Source organism: Sciurus vulgaris (genome assembly GCF_902686455.1).
Source record: "Sciurus vulgaris genome assembly, chromosome: 12".
Taxonomy (NCBI): Eukaryota; Metazoa; Chordata; class Mammalia; order Rodentia; family Sciuridae; genus Sciurus; species Sciurus vulgaris.
Window position 1 is genome coordinate 47991371 of NC_136473.1, and position 19088 is coordinate 48010458.

The window sequence follows — 19088 nt, forward strand, 5'->3', positions numbered from 1 at the left end:
AAGTTCATAGTTTCATTTACTCTTTCTAAATTTAAGACTTGCACACTACAAGACAGATCTCTAAGTTATATACAACACTGAATATACATACATGGACCTTTCTCATTCCAACTACTTTGTTCCTATCATTAGAGGCATACAATCAAGATCTTTGTATTTTACAATTTTCCGAGTTATATCCTCAAATAATCTCCTTACAAAGTAGATGAAGTTCCTTTTTCATGTAGTGGGCTTGCTCACATGAATTTAGGAGACAGTCAAGAAGAGATTTAGGAGTGGTTTTGTAGAATACTGATCAGAATATATCTCACTATAATTAACACTGAGTGAAGCTCAAACCCAGGACAAGGAAATAGCAGAGAAATAAAAAATTAGCATTAATATTATTTCTGTATTTTTTTTTTAAAGCAAATACACATCACAGCTACTGTACTACTCTTTGCATTGGGTGCGTCAGCAGTCTTGGAATCTCAGTACCCACAGGCTCTGTGCCTTTCTCCTCTTCATGCTCTTTTTCTGTGTTCCCCTCTGTCTGGGTATCAACTTCACAATGATCATTTGCTTTCTTTTCAAAATCTGAAATTCTGAAAAATTACAGAGTGTTAAAAAAAGTTACTTTCTCTCTGACTTCAGGAGGAATATCAATTATAGAAGCACTCCAAAGAACACTTCAAAATCTGAGTAAAGAATCAAGGTTTTTCAAAATCTCTACATTCACTGTGTTAGCATTGGTTCTGTTTTTCATCCTCAGGGCTAGAACTGATGTGATTTAAGATATGAATATATGTAGAGGTGAAACCCAGGAATAACTCATTCTGAATACTGCCTATTTTCATGTGACTATACCATCCAAAAATATTTTTTTTTTAAATTTCTGGTTGTGTGTATATACATGTGGATGTGCGTGTGTCTTCCATGCATGTGTTTGTCCCATTTATAAGAAACTAAGGAAAGACTTTGCCTTTTAGGGCCCATCTAAGTTTACAAGTCTCTGAACAAATATAGCACCATTTTTACTGAATCATAATCACAGCCATCCCAGTACAAGTGAAAAAAAATGGAGACTGGTTAAAGATGGGAGGTTGAGTATATGCATATAATCCTTCTCCTACCCCAAATGCTATGAAAATGACTTTCAAAAACCTATGTGACTATCGGAACAAAAAGAAAGTGAAAGGAAATAACAAAATTTAGAAAGCACAAGACTGAGTGGAGACAGGCTCAGCATTCTAGGAAGATGACCCTAAGCCAACAGTAGGAGCACCAATAAGAACTATGATTTACACTGTGAAAACTCCAAAAGGTGGTGGGCAGTGGGTACCTCTAGATTTGATAAAGGTAGAACCTGTTTAAGAAGTGTTAGAAGATATAAAATAAAGGGTTCTGGACTCAGAGGTGTAGAAAGATTGGGCCTTCTATTTAAAAGGGGAGGAGATTTACATAGATATAGCTGAGGGCCTCAACTGCTTTATCTACTCATCTCAAGAACCCTGGCATCTAGAAAAATGCCCTTCAGGCAGGAGGTTGGAAGCATCTTCTCTGGAGAATCTGACCAGGACAAGGGGAAAGATTTTAAGTTTCAGATTTTGGGTTTCCCCAGGGAAACTCCCAGCTTATCTCCCTCCAGATGTTCAACAAAGCTTCAAGTAGCTTCTAACTCTTACTCTAAAGTCTCGTCAAACAGCCAAGATTACCAGACATGATTACCTTAAAAAAAAAAAAAAAATTTTTTTTCTATTGAAAGTAAAATATGCCAACGGGAGGTGGGGGCACTATTCCCAGAGACATAAGGAAATATATTGCAGCCATTGAAAAAAAGGAACATTAAAAGCAAGCAAGTGTGTACACTATGCATGTGTACCCCATCCATGTGTACCCCCAACACACAAGATGAAAACTGAAAAATGAAAAAGGAAAATGAGAAAGAGATCACAAAGATGAACAAAGGTTAAGAAAATCAGAAAACCGGTCCAGGCAAATAAAGGAAAAAGAAAATTGAGGCTAGGAAATAATCCTTAATTCAAGATTATTTTTCAAGAATTGAAGGTCAGCCAGGAGTGTTGGTACACACCTGTAATCCCAGTGACTCAGGAGGCTGAGGCAGGAGGATTACAAGTTGTAGGCCAGCCTCAGAAATGTAGTGACCTCAGCAACTTAGCAAGACCCAGTCTCAAAATAAAAAAAATAAAATTAAAAGGCCAGGGGTATCACTCAGTGGTTAAGGTCATGAGTTTACAAAATGAAAGAGTGCAAGGTTAAAAAACAGGCTCACACCCAGAGCACATGTGAAATTTCAGAATACTTGAGACAAAGCAAAGAACCTTCAGAGAGGAGGAAAAACAAAAAAGGTTTTATACAAAAAGGTTAAGACTCAGAGTAGCAATAGATTTCTCAACAGTAAAACCAGAAGCTACAGTATGAGGTGATGCTTTCAAAAACTGGAAAGAAAATAATGTCCAATCTAGAATTCTGTATCTAAACCAACTATCTTTTAAGTATAAAGGTAGAGAGATTTTTTAGATAAGTAGACCTCAGAAAATATACTCCTCATATTCTCAGTGTGGTGATGTAGTGTACGCTATTTAATAAAAGAGTAAGAAAGGCTCTGGATTAAGGAAATGAGCTCCAACACTAAAGAGCTGAAGGAATTCCACAGGATGATGCCAAAGGGAGATTTTGAAATGACCACAACACAGCAGGACCTGGAAGTGAGCAAGTGAGGCTCTTGGAGAAGATTCTGCAAGAAAAGCACACTACTATGCTACCAATGTTTTCTAAAGTAATTAAGAGATTTCCTCACAGGAAGAGAGTACATGGGGAAATTTAGTGCTAGGGATTGAATATCTCCTCTGAAACGGAAACTTACGTTCATTAATTGCCATTGGCATTGTACCAGTACTGCCCTCATGCATGGATTAAAGCTGCATTAAGCTCAGGAGCAGGTACCTAATAAAACAATGACTGTAGCTCTATTTTTCTATTGTGTATGCTTGCTAGACCTTCTTCCATGTTATGACATAGTAAGAAGAACTTCAACAGAAGTAGCACTTCTATCTTGAACTTCCCAGTCTCAGAACCAGGAGCCATATAACTTACATGGTTTATGATTTAAACAACTGTAGCATTCTGTCATAGCAGCAGAAAATGGACTAAGACTTAAGCCAAAAAGAAAAAAAAAAAAAAAGCAGTGCTTGCGATTGAACCTGCAGCCTTGTGCAGGCCAGGCAAGTGCTCTACCACTGAGCTCCTTCCTCAGCCCTTTTTTAAAATTTTAATTTGAGATAAGTCTCATTAAGTTGCTAAAGCTGGCCTTGAACTTGTAATTCTCCTACCTCAGTCTCCAAGTAGATGGCATTATAGGCTTGTACTACTACATTCAGAAGCAAATTATTTTTTTATTTTTTTATTTTTTGGTTGTTGTACCTTTATTTTATTCACTTATTTATATGCAGTGCTGAGAATTGAACCCAGTGTCTCACACATGTGCGGCTAGCACTCTACCACTGAGCCACAACCCTAGCCCAGAAGCAAATTTTTAAAAAGATAATTATACACAGAGGTTAAAAAAAGTTTTGTGAAAAGGAAAAGAGGTCATGGCATAGAATACAGCTCACCTGTGAAGCATGTGTGCGTGTGTGCGCGCACACACGCGTGCATGCCTAATAATACCAAAGCTGAATAATCATCTAACTAATTTCAATATAACCAATTTTAGAAGCAGGGAAAGGTCAAAATGGACGGATCCAAAAGCATATATGTGTGGTGTTGATGATGAGTTGAACCTTCAACACACATAGTGGAAGAGTAATAGATTATGTATAAGATCTAATTTAAAGAACAGTTTAAGCCTGATATATGGAGGTAAATATCAAAAGAACCAACTAAATATGTTCAAAGTATTGAGAAGAAGGAAAAAGTAGCTGGAGTGGGGGTTGGTCAAAGAACTGTTTCTCCATTAAAGTTTGTAGAACAATTAATTTATTATATGAATGTAAAACTGATTTTTAAATAAGAACCTAGTGATAATAAAAAGAAAAATGAACAACATTGGTATCTGTTAAAGTTTGCCAAACCTAATAGGTGTACAAGCACTGTCTCTGACTAAACTCAATAAATGGGGTAAGCACCAGTTGGTGGAGGGCAAGAGGGTACACCACCACTTTACACCACCACTCACACAGACACAGGTTTTAACCTAGAATTGAATTACAACTTATCTTACTTTTCTAGGGCAATTTTACCTTGAGCTGCCACCTCTTGATTTTCCAGGGTTACATTTCCTACACAATTTACTGCTCCTTACTGGCTATTAGTGTTTTTAGAAACATACAGATTACATGAAATATTAATCCTGGCAAAATTATAGACAAATCTACTGTTCACTTTCCCCATATATCACCTAAAATTTTTCAGAGTAACTTTTAGAGCAACTACACTTAGAATACCTACTGCCTGTGATTAATGAAAATGCTTGAAAATTGACTTATTTCAGAAAAGGACATGTTATATCTTGCATGTGTTTTTATCATCTGTTTATAATGTGTGTAACTCAAGCCAGGTTGTTCATGAGTCAGTGATTTTATTCATTGATTTCAGACCTGCCTCATCTAGGAGGAAATCATCCTATGTCCCCATAGAGAACATTAGTCTCAGCAACTAGTTACGGACTTATCTGTCAGTTGTTAAATATTGAACGAAAGCTGGTTACAAAGCAGAAATCGAAAGCTATTGAGAAAGCACCTTTACGGGGTGCTCATAGTGAGGGATGAGGACTTCATCTCAAAGGCAGGCCTGACTCATTACCTACATACAACCTGAAGAAATAAACACCTCTGGGCATCGGGTAGAAAGCTATGACTTTTTTGAAAAAGGTAATATGTATTTCATAAAAAGATTTATAATTAGCAAATTCCTAAGTTTATATTTCCATTAATAAGGCCAATCATGTTGATTTAAGGAGGAATTACTGGTTAAACTTGTCTTTTTGGAATGGTACATAGAATCTGGAAGATAAAAACATACCTTTAAAATACAAACACACTGATTACTCACAGTTGTTAAAGGTTTCATTCATAGAACAACACCTTCCTTTAAAACTCAGCTACAATAATTAAAAAGAATGCTTTTATCTGTACATAATTACTATGTTTTGGGATTTACTGAAAAGAAAGGATGACCTTATTTACTCATTAGAACACATGGAAGTAGTCTCCTAGACATTACCTCTGAACTTTTCTGAGAAACAGCAGTACTGTGTGGGGTGAAAACCTAAATGCCTCTATGTCCTTTTTACCTTTGAAAAGAGTTGACCACCAATAAGACACTGGAAAAATGCTGACATGGCTTCCAGGTTATTTTTTCATTCTGAAAAAAAACTTATAATATTTAAGAATAGATCTTCCTACATCTAAAAAATTTAAACTGTTTCAACTGCAAAATACTTTCTTTTTTTCCAATAGAGGATTGAACCCTGGGCCTCTCAACATGCTAGTTAAGTACTCTACCACTGTGGTACATCCCCAGCTCTGGAAAATATTTCTTAAAGTGCTGCAGTATAAGAATAAGCCAGGCATGGTGATGTATGCCTATAATCCCAGAAACTCAGGAGGCTGAGAAAGAGGAATCAAAATTTCAAGGCCAGTCAGGGCAACTTAGCCAGACCATCTCAGAATAAAAAATAAAAAAAAAGGGCTGGGGATTGAGCTCAGTGCTAAAGTGCCCCTGGGTTCAATCCCCAGTACCATAAAGACAAGACAAAACAAAACAAAAAGCAATGTCTAATGTCTGAGAGAATTAATTATGCCATAGAATATTTACAATTAAATGTTCCAGTCACAAGAGCCCTAAAACTATATATAACTATATCTTATACTATATACTTCGTATTCTAAAAAGTATGTCTATAAACAGAACCTCACTGACTTAAAAACTCATATAATATGTAAATGTAATCCTGAAACAAATTTAAATTATTTTGTTTACAACAGTATTATAGCTATATCCATATAAAAAGATTCATTTAAAAAGGTATATGTGTCCAGAAGAAGAGGTACTATTTCCTGATTCATTCTATGAAGTCGGTATTAACCACGTCCCAAACTAGACAAAGATATCTCAAGAAAACTATGAATTATTATCCCTTATATATAAAAATAAAAGTCCTCAACAAAATACTAGCAAACTGAACCCAGCAACATATAAAAAGGATTATATATCATGATCAAGTTGGAATGCAAGGTTGGTCTAATGACCTGAAAATCAATTAATGTGATATACTATATTTATATTATACTAGATTTTTCTAAAACCATATGATCAACTCCATATACATATAAAAAGCATTTGAAAGAAGTCCAAACCCCGTTCATGACAAAAATCACAACAAACTAGAAATAGGAACTAACTATGAAATACCCACAGCTAACATCATATTTAATGGTAAAAGACTGAAAGCTTAGAGTTGAGGTGTAGCTCAGTGGTAGAGTACTTGCTGAGCATGCACCAGGCCCTGAGTTCAAACCCTAGTACCACCTTTTACACCAAAAAAAGAAAAAAATATGTAAATATACAGAGAGAGAAAGAGAGAAAAAGCTTTTTCCTTAAGGTTAGGACCAAGACAAGGACGCCTACCCACCTCACTTGTAGTTCATTCCACATTGAAAGTTCTAGCCAAGGCAGTCAGGCAAGAAAAAGAAACAAAAGTATTCAGATTGAAAAGGAAGAAGCAAAAATATATCTACTGGCTAATGATACAGTCTGATTCTGTAATAAAAAATCCTCAGGATTCCCCCCAAAATTTGCACTTAATAAATGACTTCAGTAAAGTTATAGGACATAAGATCAACATACAAAAACTTGTCATATTTCTATATAAGGCCAATGAGAAACCCAAACAGTAAGAAAACTATTCCATTTACAATAAGATCAAAAAAGACTAAAATATTTGGGAATAAATTTTGCAAAAAAAAAAGAAAAAAAATACAAGATGTGTTGAAAAGTATAAAACAGGACTTGCCTGGCATATACAAGGCCCTCAATTCAATCACCAGCACTGCAAAAACAAACAACTCCCCCCAAACAAACAAAATAACCCAAAACCCTAAGTTCCCAAACTATTAAAAGTACAAAACATTATTGGAAGAAATTCAGGAAGACACAAATACATGGAAAGACATCCCATGTTCATAAATCAGGATATTGTTAAATGATAATACTGCCCAAACTGATCTACAGATGCAATGCAAACCCTAAAAAAAATCCCAATTGACTTATTTCCCCCAGAAATTATCAAGGTGATCTCAAAACTCAAATGGAACAGCAAGTGACACAGAATAGCCAAAACAGTCTTTAAAAAGAGCTAAGGTAGAAAATTCTTATTCCTGATTCCAAAACTTACTACAAATGTAGCTATCATAATCAAGACTATGTGCTGGCATGAGGACAAACATACAGATCAATAAAACAGAACCAAGAATATAATAGAACCAAGAATATAATGACATTATCCTTCTATATCATTCCATACACAATAATGAACTCAGAATGGACCACAGATTTAAATATAAGAGCTAAACAATAAAAATCTTGAGAACACAGAGTAAATCTTTGTGATACTGGGTTAGACAATGATTTCTGAGATACTACACTAAAAGCAAGGTGACAAAATTAAAAGAGAGAAATCACATCAATATAAAGTTTTTTTTTCTTCCACTGCAAATAATATTGAGAAAGTGAAGGGTTGGAATGTGGTATAGTGGTAGAAGATTTGCCTACTATGAGCTAGGTTCAATCCTCAGTAGCTCAGTAAGGTGAAAGAAAGAAAGGAAGGAAGGAAGGAAGGAAGGAAGGAAGGAAGGAAGAAAAATACCCAACCTACAGAATGAGATAGATATTTGCAAATCATATATTTAATAAATAATTAGTATCCAGAATATAAAATGAACTCACAACTGAACAATAAAAGACCATTCAATTTTTTAAGATGAATGGAGAATTTGAATAGCTATTTCTCCAAAGAAAATTAAACATGAAAAGATGCTTACTGGGGAAAAATAGAAATCAAAACTACAATGAGATGCAAATTCACATTTACTAAGATGGATAAAATAAAAATGGTACACAATAAAAGTGTTGGTATGGATGTGAAGAAAGTGAAATACACATATACTGCTGGTGATAATTCAAAATGATATAGTCTCTTTGGAAAATGACTTGGTAGTTCCTCAGATATTAAACAGATCATGGAACCTAGTAATTCCACTCCCTAGGTGCACACCACAGAGAACTGAAAACATATGTCCAAGCAAACATTTATATCCGTATGTTCACAGAAGCATTCATAATTGGCAAATGTTCATCAAGTGATAAATGGAAAATTGCTACATATCCAATAGGGAATATTATTCAGTAGTGTTATGGTTTGGATGTGAGCTGTCCCTCAAAAGCTCATGTGTGAGATAATATGAGAAGGTTAAGAGGAGACATGATTGGGTTATGAGGGTCTTAACCCAATCAGTGAATTAATCCCATGATGGGGGATTAACTGAGTGTAACTGAAGGTGGGTAGACTACAGCTGGAGGAGGTGGGCACTGGGGGCGTGGCTTTGGGGTATATATTTTGTACCTGGAAAGTGGCATCTCTCTCCCTGCTTTCTGATCGTCATATGAGCCTCTTCCACCACACTCTTATGCCATGATGTTCTGCCTCATATGGAGCCCTGAGGAATGCAGCTGGTCTTCTATAGACTGAGACCTCTGAAACCATGAGCTCCTAAATAAACCTTTCCTACTGTAAAATCATTCTTGTCAGGTCTTTTATTCTTAGCAGTGAAAAAGCTAACTAAAACAAGCAGCAGTAGAGAATTAAGCATTGATATATGCTACATTGCATATGAAACTCAAAAATACTATGCTAACTGGCCATGATATTGCACACCTGTAATCCCAGCTACTGAAGGGCTGAGGCAAGAGGATCATCCTGTCTGGGCAACTTAGCAAGACTCTTTTGCCAAAAAAAAAAAAAAAAAAAAAAAAATTGGGGGCTAGAATGTAGTACATTGGTAGAGCATTTGCCTAGCATATACCCAGTACTAGGAAAAAAAAAAAATCACTATGATAAGTCAAAGAAGTTAGTCATAAAAGATCACATATTATTTATTTCCATTTATATGAAATGTCCAGAATTAGCAAATGTAGAGACAGAAAGCAGATTACTGGGAGGTGTGGGTAGTAAGTGCTAATGGGATTTGGATTTCTTATAAGAGGGAAAAAATGTTCTAAAATTATATTGTGGCAATGATTGCACAACCCTAATACAGAATATTGCACAACATTCTAAAAGCATTGAAATGTAAAACTTAAATGGAAGAATTATGTGGTGTCTTAATTATATTTTGATAAAGCTGTTTAAAAAAAACAAGGTCATACCTTTCTTTGGCTTCTTTGAGCGCAATTTCAAGTCTCTCCACTTTCTGGTTTCCTTCCCTTAGGCAAAGCAGGAGCTGGCTCACAGTTAATTCTTCAAATTCCAAAGAATTCTTGGCACCTTTGGTAGATTTGCTCCTATATTGATACCACCACCACATTCAGTATAAAGGTTAAAAAGGTTTTTATCAGAAAATGAAAACCAACATTTAGAGTAGCCAAAATAACAGACCAGCTTAAACAACTGCTTTCCAAAACATTCTCCTATTAATTCTCCTCTACTGACCAAGCACATGTGGTTCCTGTGATCCTTAGTGCTAAGCTCCTCCATACTTTCTGGAGGAAGGTATAAGGACTGACAGACTCCAGAAAAACTAGCTTTAAAGTGTAACTCACTGCCTCTGAATTGTCATTGTGTACACAAGACCATAAAACTCATGGAAATAGTTCAGGAGCCCTGGTTGGAGGTGAAGTTTTCCAGAAATTTAGTCTCAAAGAAGACTCAGCCAAACAAATTACACTGGCCTGTCTCCAACTTGAGAAAGTCACCTTTGCAAGTCAAGAAAAGAAAACATTTTTTTGCTTTTTGTTTCAAATAATTAAAGCAGAGAAATATAGCCATTGTTGTGAAATATTTTTCTTGATTTTAAAATATGTTTGAATAAAGAGACATTTTAATGACAAAACCATGGCTACCATTCTAATAACAAAACATTCAAGGACTATGATGATGCTATTGGCAGTCACTATTTCAGTAAACTATAGGAACCCACAAATCTAGTAAAGAATCAGTATTAAATTCCATTACTAGGACTCCAAATCTCAAACTTTACACCAGAAATCAATCTCAGACTCCTTCTGATACTCACAAATAACACAGGGCAGTTATTTTTTAAAAATAGCAGTGTGGCTTAAAAGAAGAAGTTATCTTTGTATGTGGTATAAATGAAAAGGAAGTGGTTTGAAATTGTCGAACAATTTTCTTCCTTCCCTATACTTCCAGGAAAGTCTTTTGATATTAAAAACAGCAATCTGGGGAAAAGTTTAAGAATTTTTAACCAAAAAAGGGGAATAACATTCACTTATGCCAATGGCCTTGTTTGATATAGAAATAATATTGTTTGATAGAAATAATATTGTCTATTATTTTCTCCCTGATACAAGGTCTTGGAAACATGATTGGAAACATTTTTTTCACCTTTAATAAGTCATTCTCTATGCACATTCATCAAATTATAGAAAAAACGGTTTTAAAAGTTTATGAGGCAGTCTGGGGATGTAGCTCAGTGGTAGAATGCTTGCCTAGCATCTGTGAAACCCTTAGTTCAATTTCCAGTACCACCAAAAAATAAAAAATAAAAAATAAAAAATAAAAAAAAAAAGGCTATGTAGTGCTGGACACAGTGGCTGTAATCCCAGCTACTTGGGAAGCTGAGGCAGGAGGATTGCAAGTTCAAGGCCATCCTCAACTGTCTCACCCTTTCGTCATTTAAGATGTCTCTTTCCTAGTATCTACTTGGTTCAGATAAACTTGAGACTTCACAGATATGATACCTGGGCACTTTCAAGAAACTCCCAGTGATTGTTAGCACTAACAATAATTGTTACAGAATATCAGCAGTACTGGTCACTCTGGCTTGTAACTGGGAATGAACAGGGAAGAGAAAGTGCACACATCTAATTTATGGAAGCTGGGCAGGCTGGTCTGTATCAGACAGCACTGGTAAACAAATTAGCAAACATGGGTTTTTGACTGAGAAGCAATATCTTCTTTTGATGGAAGGCAGGACTGTTTTCACTTCTCACCTGATGGAGATGAAACACCTATAACAGAGTGGTCAGCATTAGTCTTCTTAAAAATGCACCAACACTGTTTTTATTCTCTGCCACAGTGGGTTGCAACCTTCAATAGCATTCAAACTGAATATTAATGAGGTCCTAGTATAAATCAATAAGAAGTTACTTCTCCAGCCCATCATGTTTGACCTCCAGTGACAGACTCAAAGGGACAAGACTGCCCCATCTATCTGCTTGACAGGTCTAGCCTTTCATCACATACCTGTCAATGGAGTCTGTTCTTGTGGGCCCAAGACTATTCTTGATTTCCTTTAATGTTCCATCTGCTTCTCCTTCCTGTAAAGGTAAAAAGGAAAGAAATTTAACACAATATATAAGACAAATTGTCAAAAAAAAAAAAAAAAGTCAAAGGATCAAGAATTTTGATGATACAACCCAGGAAACTACCCAACATGAATGTGCAATGATTAAATTAGGTCACTCAAGTGGAATGGAAATTTACTATTCCCTCAGCCTGCACACCCTGTCAGGATTATAAATATCTAGGCTAAGGCATAAAGGTCAGACTCCTCTCATTGAACACACTCAGCCTGACTCCATAAACAGGAAAGCTTATCTCCTCCTATCTCTCCTTGGCAGTTCCCTTTTTCTTAGGTTAAGGTCACACATCTAACAACTTCACATACCTTTCTTGTATGTCCCTTTAAAATGTAAAATACTAGAACTCTGTGAATCAAAGTTGACAAAGAGGCAGTTTTCTGTGGATGAGGTTTACCAAGCAACATTTTTTGCCAAATTAGGTCCTGTTAGAAATCTACATGTACCACAAGCCATTTAGAGATCAAGAAGGTTAAGTAAGACCTAAAACAGTATTTGCAAGGCAGTTATATTAAAATAAATAGGGAAAAATCTTCAAAAATTACAATATATACTGTAAATCCTTTTTTTTTTTTTTTTTGGTATCAGGGATTGAACCCAAAAGTGCTTTACCATTGCGCCATATCCCTGGCCCTTTTTATTTTTCTATTTTGAGACAGGGTCTTGCTAGGTTGCTTATAGTCTCAGTAAGTTGCTGAGGCTGGCTTCAAACCTGCAAACTTCCTGCCTCAGCCTCCTGAGCTGCACTTTCTAAATCTTGTTAAATATTTTCAAGTTCACAGAAGAGAGGCAAGCACAATGTTTACCCTAACAATAACTGTCACTCATCTGTGAGGGGGAAGATGATGCCAACTGTAAGAGAAAAAGCCTCATTTGGAGAAGTCTGGATATACTCTTCGGGCTTCCTGAATTTTATCAGTTATTTGCAGAAGGTTAAAGCTCTTTGATGGAATTTCTATCTCAGTAATCTTCCAGGAAGGATACTCTGGTAAAGGAGCCTTTTCAAACCTAGATTTCTCCTGATTTTGGCATGGATAGTAAGGTAAGTAAGAGCCACTTTCCAATCCTATTAAACTTCAGTGTGGTAAATGAATAAGGAAGACCCACAGTAATATTACAGAATACCTGGTGGTTTAGCTGTATTTCAAGTTGCTCTCCACTCGCCCTGACTTACCTATAAAGTCCATTTCTTTTTTCAGGGCACGGTTCCTCTCTTTTCCTATATCAGATCTGTACTTTGACAAAGCTCAAATGAACTCCTATATTACAAAGGATTTTATCCTTGTATGTTTTTCTCCTTCCCTGTCCAATCTTTTGTAGTATCATTGAAGGAGAGGCCCCTATATGATCTATGTACCTGGCTCTGCTCTGTCATAGGACTATGTGTATATCCAGAAACAGTCTTAATAGACACTTCACAAGAGTTTAGGGATTGATACACACCCCCTTGTTTAGCCCACTTCATTTTGGGTTGACACAAATTTGACTTTGATAGCACTGACTTCAAACAAAGTTCTCAGATATCTTTCAACCTAACAGTGGTCTACTTTATGCTTTGAATATAGCCCTTGCTGCTCTGCTCTGCAACTTATTTTTCAAATGGACATGTTTTTTCTCTTCCTCTCTCCCTGCTCCTCCCTAATCTCTCCCCCTCCCTAACCTCAGGGGAAATGGGATTACCTTTTTTTCCACATCCTGGGCAGAGTATCTGTCTCTGAGTACACACCCACCATAGGAACGTAGTAATCCAGACTTTGGGGTAGTGCCAGAAGACCTCAGAAATGCCTATCTCCCAAATTAACAAGTGAATTACAATTCCAACCAGAGAACACTCGGAATGTAGCCTTTGAATCACCTCTTAAAAAGCTGATGGGCAGAATCACAGTCGTTGGGACAGGAGTCCCCTGTGTTTCTCCTTTGATACCAAAGCAATAAACCTTCTTTCCTTTTTCTCAAAACCGTGTCCTCGTTATTGGATTGGGATGGGAGACGAAGTCAGAGCTTTAGACAACAAACCTACCACCAGAACAGCTCTTTCCTCTTTTTTCCTCTCTTCTCATATCTAATTTCCATGGTTCCTCATAAGATGTGAAAAGAGAAACCCACAATTAAAGTGTTTAATAGCCACTGGTTTACAACATTTGATCACAATTCTGTTCATCTAAGTGAACTGGTCTCATGGCTTTGAAAAATGACCAGAAAGTTCAAGCTTAACGTTTTGTTTGTTTGTTTGTTTGTTTTTATAATTTATTTTTATTGTAAACAAATGGTATACATGTTGTTTCTGTTTGTACATGGAGTAACAGCATACCATTTGCATAGTCATAAATTTACATAGAGTAAGGTTTTTGTTTTTGACTTGTTTTTGTTTTCAGGTTCAGTCACAAAAAATATCCAATTTGCCAGGGTAATTCAGGGAAAAGTGATCATATCTTTTGTCATAAAAGGTAATTTATATTTTTTCATTTCAGCTAGGAAACCCTTGCAAGCATTGTACTTAAAATGGGAGCCAATTTATCATTGCTACACTGAAATTTCCTCAATATTTCGCTTCCACTGTTGGCAAAAAAAACAGTGGTAATTGTTTCATCTGTCTCGATGAGGCTTTGTAGTTTGATTAAAACAAGAACAAAACCAAAACTCATACAGCCATCCTGATTTCAACAAAGGAGTCTTCTGAAGAGCCGCTGGCAGTTAGCTTCAGCTGTAATTCAGAAACGATGCCCAGCAGGTCTGCCTTTTCTGCCTGAAGGCGTGCCACCTGGGTCTTCAGCTGTTCCACTTCCTGCTCTGCTAACACCTTGGGAAGCCTGGAGTCACCAGTGGGGTCCTAGAAATGGAAAGTAGTGAAGCACATAAACAAATCAAACTAAGGGCCTAACCATCAAACTTGATTGTCCTCACACTCATGGACAAGGTAGTTCACAACAATTTTTGTCCTCTGCTTTAGGTAGAAAAGCTAGCTCTTACTTGACATTTATCTTAACATATCATTTAAAATGGAAATTTTTACTCTGTGTGTGTGTGTGTGTGTGTTTCTGGGTATAGAAACAGCTCTCTACCACTGAGTTACATTCCCTGTACTTTTTATTTTTTATTTTGAGACAGGTACTTTGCATAGACTGCCCTCAAACTTGAAATCTTCATGCCTCAGCCTCCGGAATAGCTAGAATTACAGTCATATGATACAATGCCCGGCATTTTTTCTTTTTCTTTTTCTTTTTTTGGTACTGGCGATTGAACTCAGGAGCGCGTGACCACTGAGCCCAGCCCTATTTTGTATTTTATTTAGAGAAAGAGTCTCACTGAGTTGCTGAGTGCCTCACTTTTGCTGAAGCTGGCTTTGAACTCGAGATCCTCCTGCCTCAGCCTCTAAAGCCACTAGGATTACAGGCATGTACCACTGCACTGGGCAATACCCAGAATTTTACATTCTTTGATTGTACTCAAATGACAGAAATTTAAAATGACTTCATGACAAGAAAGAAATTCTTCCACAGCACATTAGAATATGGATATTATGAAAAGAACCAACCAGACTTTGGCAATGGTGGAATAGTCCAAAATTCTAGAAAAGAAGAAGAAAAGGCTTCTATAACTCAAACTCCTACCTTTTTACCTCCCACAAATGCCCACTTACCCCTGCTCTCCCTATACTCATCATGTCTAATTAGAAGCCAAAGCACCAAGGATGTTACTTTGTCCTGTACCAGCACAGCACAGTGAAATGACACAAATCCTCCCAGTATGTAAGCTGGTGGGTACAATATTCTATGTTGGTATTTTAAAGTTGGTGAAAATAAATCTGGTGAGAAATGAGAAATCTTAAAATTCAGAGACTGGTACCAAAGGTAAAAAAAACATTAAATTTTTGCCTTAAAAACAATAATAAGTATTAATATCCCACTAGTGCCTGCTACGTGTCGTGTTCACTCTGTTGCAATGACTGCTGCGTATGTCAAAGTCATAGGAGAAAGACCCTGTTCAGGTGCGGCATTTCCAGTTGGGAGTAAGGAGAACTGATCGTTTACACCCCATTCATCACTGGCCTCAGTTCCTGGCCTCGGTTGTCTTAGATTAGAAAGGAAGATGTGACACCACATGGTTGGCTCTCTCCCCAGGAAACTTTCATGGCTCTTATGCGCATGACACCATGCTTCATTCAGTTTCCTTTCCAAATCAGAAGTACAGATCCATGAAAGTACCAGAAAATTTCAACATTCCCTGCATCTTAATAGTATAGTGTAAAATAACCAATACTTCAGACCAGCTTTTAAAGAAAAATCTTAATTCTCCTTAGAAATTGATAGCATAATGAAGCATTATCAACATAATCTCTAAACAAGTAATTTAAATGAGTGATCCCTAATTTTGTAGTCAGTATTGTCTGGGTTGAGTTTTATCCTTTCCCTGTCCCACACCTCTCTGAAACATTTCCCAAGAAATAGAGAACAGGCCAAAGGCTCATAGTGGAACTGAAGCAGTATGAGAAAGAAATGTGGCAGGACCATGAACCAGTTAGTACATGACTTGTAACCAGAAAGGCCTCCCATTGCTGGTGATGCTCTCTGCCTTCACCTGGAGCAGTGCCTTGCTGGGCAACTATCACACATTCAAAGGAAAGCAGCTTAAAGAACCCCAAGAAACAGGTCTCCAAGGAAAGGTCAGAGGCTGTGCAGTCTCTCTTAGCAATGATTCACACAAAAGAAAAAAATGTAAAGAATGAAACAGGAACAGGATAGGTACCATCGCACCCAGAACCAGGAAGGAGTCTAAACAAGACTATGCCTTTTTAGGAATCCTTATGTGTGCCCTCTTGACCTCTCTGAGAATATTTTATAGAAAGCATTTTTATATACCTTGGTATAGGATAGGAAATATAATTTTAAACATGTGTTTGGAGACCAGGGATATAAAACTGTGACATTAGAATTTCAGATTAGGCTAATTTTCATTTTCACAATTGTGAGAATATCTATCTTAATTATCCTTGGGAAATCATAAATCCAATTATTTTTCCATGAAACTTCTTGTAAGATAACCCTTCAAATTTTCCTTCGTTTACTACTGAAATCCTTTCATTCCTTTCCTGGACTAGAGCTCCTATGGTTCAGCTCTGATCTCTACTCCGACTCCATTCTTTCTTACTCTCTTTCATCACTTTTGAGCCCTTACCACTGACCTCCAAGTGAGTACAATTTGTCTTTTCATGTATTGTACAATCTTTCCTCCCACTGTCCTGAAAATGTGCCTAAGTTAATCCTAGAAGAATTCTATCTATTCACCACTGCACAGACATTTGTACAATTAAGTTAGAAAACACTCCCTGCAGATAATTTTAATGCATAATTCGGTGAATCAGACAGAACCACTAGTGCCTGACCTCGCCCTGAGGATCAGAAGGCAGACCTCCAAGGAAGAACTCTACTCTGTTCTCAGGTGGAGCTTGTGTCCACTGATCATCTGCCTTGAAAGTAGCTGTCCAAAGCTTCAGCTTCTGATTTCAACTTCTTCCAATTCTGGAACCTTCTAGGAAAACCCATAGGCAGGCTAGCTCAGAAAGACACACTGCTTCTGGAAGCTGCCTTCTTGGCCTCAGTGTGACAGGCCCCTGCTGACTAAAGCCAACTGTCAGCTCACATTCCATAAGTGACATAATTTAAGATATATTCTTCCCCAGAGTAGAATATCATTCATATACCTTAGGTGATCATTTCTTCAATGAATTTTACCTCAAAAATATTTAGCTAATGAGAAATTTCCCCCCAAAGAAACAACCTCACGCTCTTTGGACAGTAAGACAAACTGAAGGTTCAGGCAGGATAAATATTACCAGCAATACAAATATAAATTTATTCAAGCAGAATGTTCATCATTCCATGAGCGGGGTGATAAGTAAGATCATTGATATGAACTGTAATATTTTTCTAATCAACTTTTCATATTTTGGATTATTCACCACCCCACCCTTTTCCATTATTTTCTATCCTCCCTCCCTCCCTCTCTCTTTTTCCCCCCTTTCAAGAAAACAGAGATCAACGAAGTTTAAGGTAAAGCCTCAAGAAAAATCACTGATGCTAGAACACATCCTCCCTAATCCAACCAAGTACTTCATCTTCCAAAGGGTTAAATGTTGGGTTCGGAAGAAAATGAACAGCAGATGTCCACCTAAATGAACAATAACCAGTGACCCTTGGCATATTGGCAGGAACTTCAAAGGTGTTCTGGTTTATTTTTCACTAACATCTCTGACATCTACTCTTTAGTATGAATGCATTTCCCGGGTTATTTGGGTCAACAAAAATATGTCTCTTTCTCTTTAACCATGACAACTCTACAGCCAGCCTCCTATCACAACATGGTACTTGACAAGTCATTTTTCAAAAGGAAATATAAAGTGAATTCTCTCTTTTAGACTGAGAGAAAGGACAAGGCCAGTAAGTAAAAATACTGAGTAGTAGATGTTCTAAATGTAATATTTTTATCAGAGACATAATCTAAAAGCTAACAATTGGATGGTTCTAAGTAGAAGTCCATCTACATTGCTATAAGAATACGAAATACTGATTTATCAACTCAGTATTCTTTTGACTACAATCAATATGGTTAAAGCCTTACAAATTTCTTTTCCCAACAGGGATTATACATGCTTAAAACTGCAATCAATTTTTTTCACCAAAAACACTGTAAAATACTAGTCCAGCCTGAGGCATGAAAGGTTTTGATCTAGGAGTCTAGACAAGTAATATTTTATTGAAAATACTAAGAAATAACATCATAATTTATCGCTCACCTCAAATGATCTTTCTGACTTCCCTTTTAGTTTTCCAAGCTCTTCCTTCAGTTTTTCATTTTCATGACTCAAGGCCATCAGGCGCTCTTTGGCTTCTTTGCTCTGTATTTCAAAAAACTGGCGTTCTTCCTTCTGTTTCTCTGTCCAGGCTGAAAGCTCCTCAAATCGCCCTTTCATAGCTTGATTATTTAGCTTCATGGCCTCTGTATGGGGATCAGAATGAGGAAGTTACACACCAGGAGAATGGACCAAATGGGCCCACAGCCCACTTCACCACTTGGCTCTGGATCTAAACAGGCCAGCCTTGGCCTGGGCCCAAGGGTCAGCCGGAAAAAGACTATAGTAGGGTGAGTGGTATTTGCTTTTAGCCAGGACAAGTGAGTCTAACATTTCTAGTCTTTAAAGTACAAAGAAAATAAAATTGATTTGGATACCTCCACTATAGCCCAGATTCCCATTTATAACTAAGGAACTAACAAAGGTCCTATCACTCTGTGATAGAACACCAGTTCTGCCAAAAGTCACAGCTTGACATATCAGAATGCTTCCTTTATTGGGGTTGTAGCTCAGTGGTAGAACACTTACCTAGCATGCATGGGGCACTTGGTTCAATTCTCAGCACCACATATAAATAAATAAAAATAATAAAATTCCATCGACAACTAAAAAAGTTTTTTAAAAAAGAATGTGTCCTATA

At 36.9% G+C, this 19088-nt stretch overlaps 1 protein-coding gene across 4 annotated transcripts in view; it reads right to left on the reverse strand.

Moving 5' to 3' along the window:
* Positions 1-19088, reverse strand: part of OPTN (optineurin) — a 41112-nt gene that overhangs the window by 14581 nt on the left and 7443 nt on the right. For all 4 annotated transcript variants that reach the window (XM_079106931.1, XM_079106932.1, XM_079106930.1 and 1 more), the window contains exons 3-7: positions 18392-18594; positions 14246-14428; positions 11483-11556; positions 9427-9561; positions 482-584 (exon numbers count right to left, since the gene is read on the reverse strand). In XM_079106931.1, coding sequence (XP_078963057.1) covers positions 482-584; positions 9427-9561; positions 11483-11556; positions 14246-14428; positions 18392-18594 — 698 coding nt within the window. The remainder of the gene's footprint in view (positions 1-481; positions 585-9426; positions 9562-11482; positions 11557-14245; positions 14429-18391; positions 18595-19088) is intronic.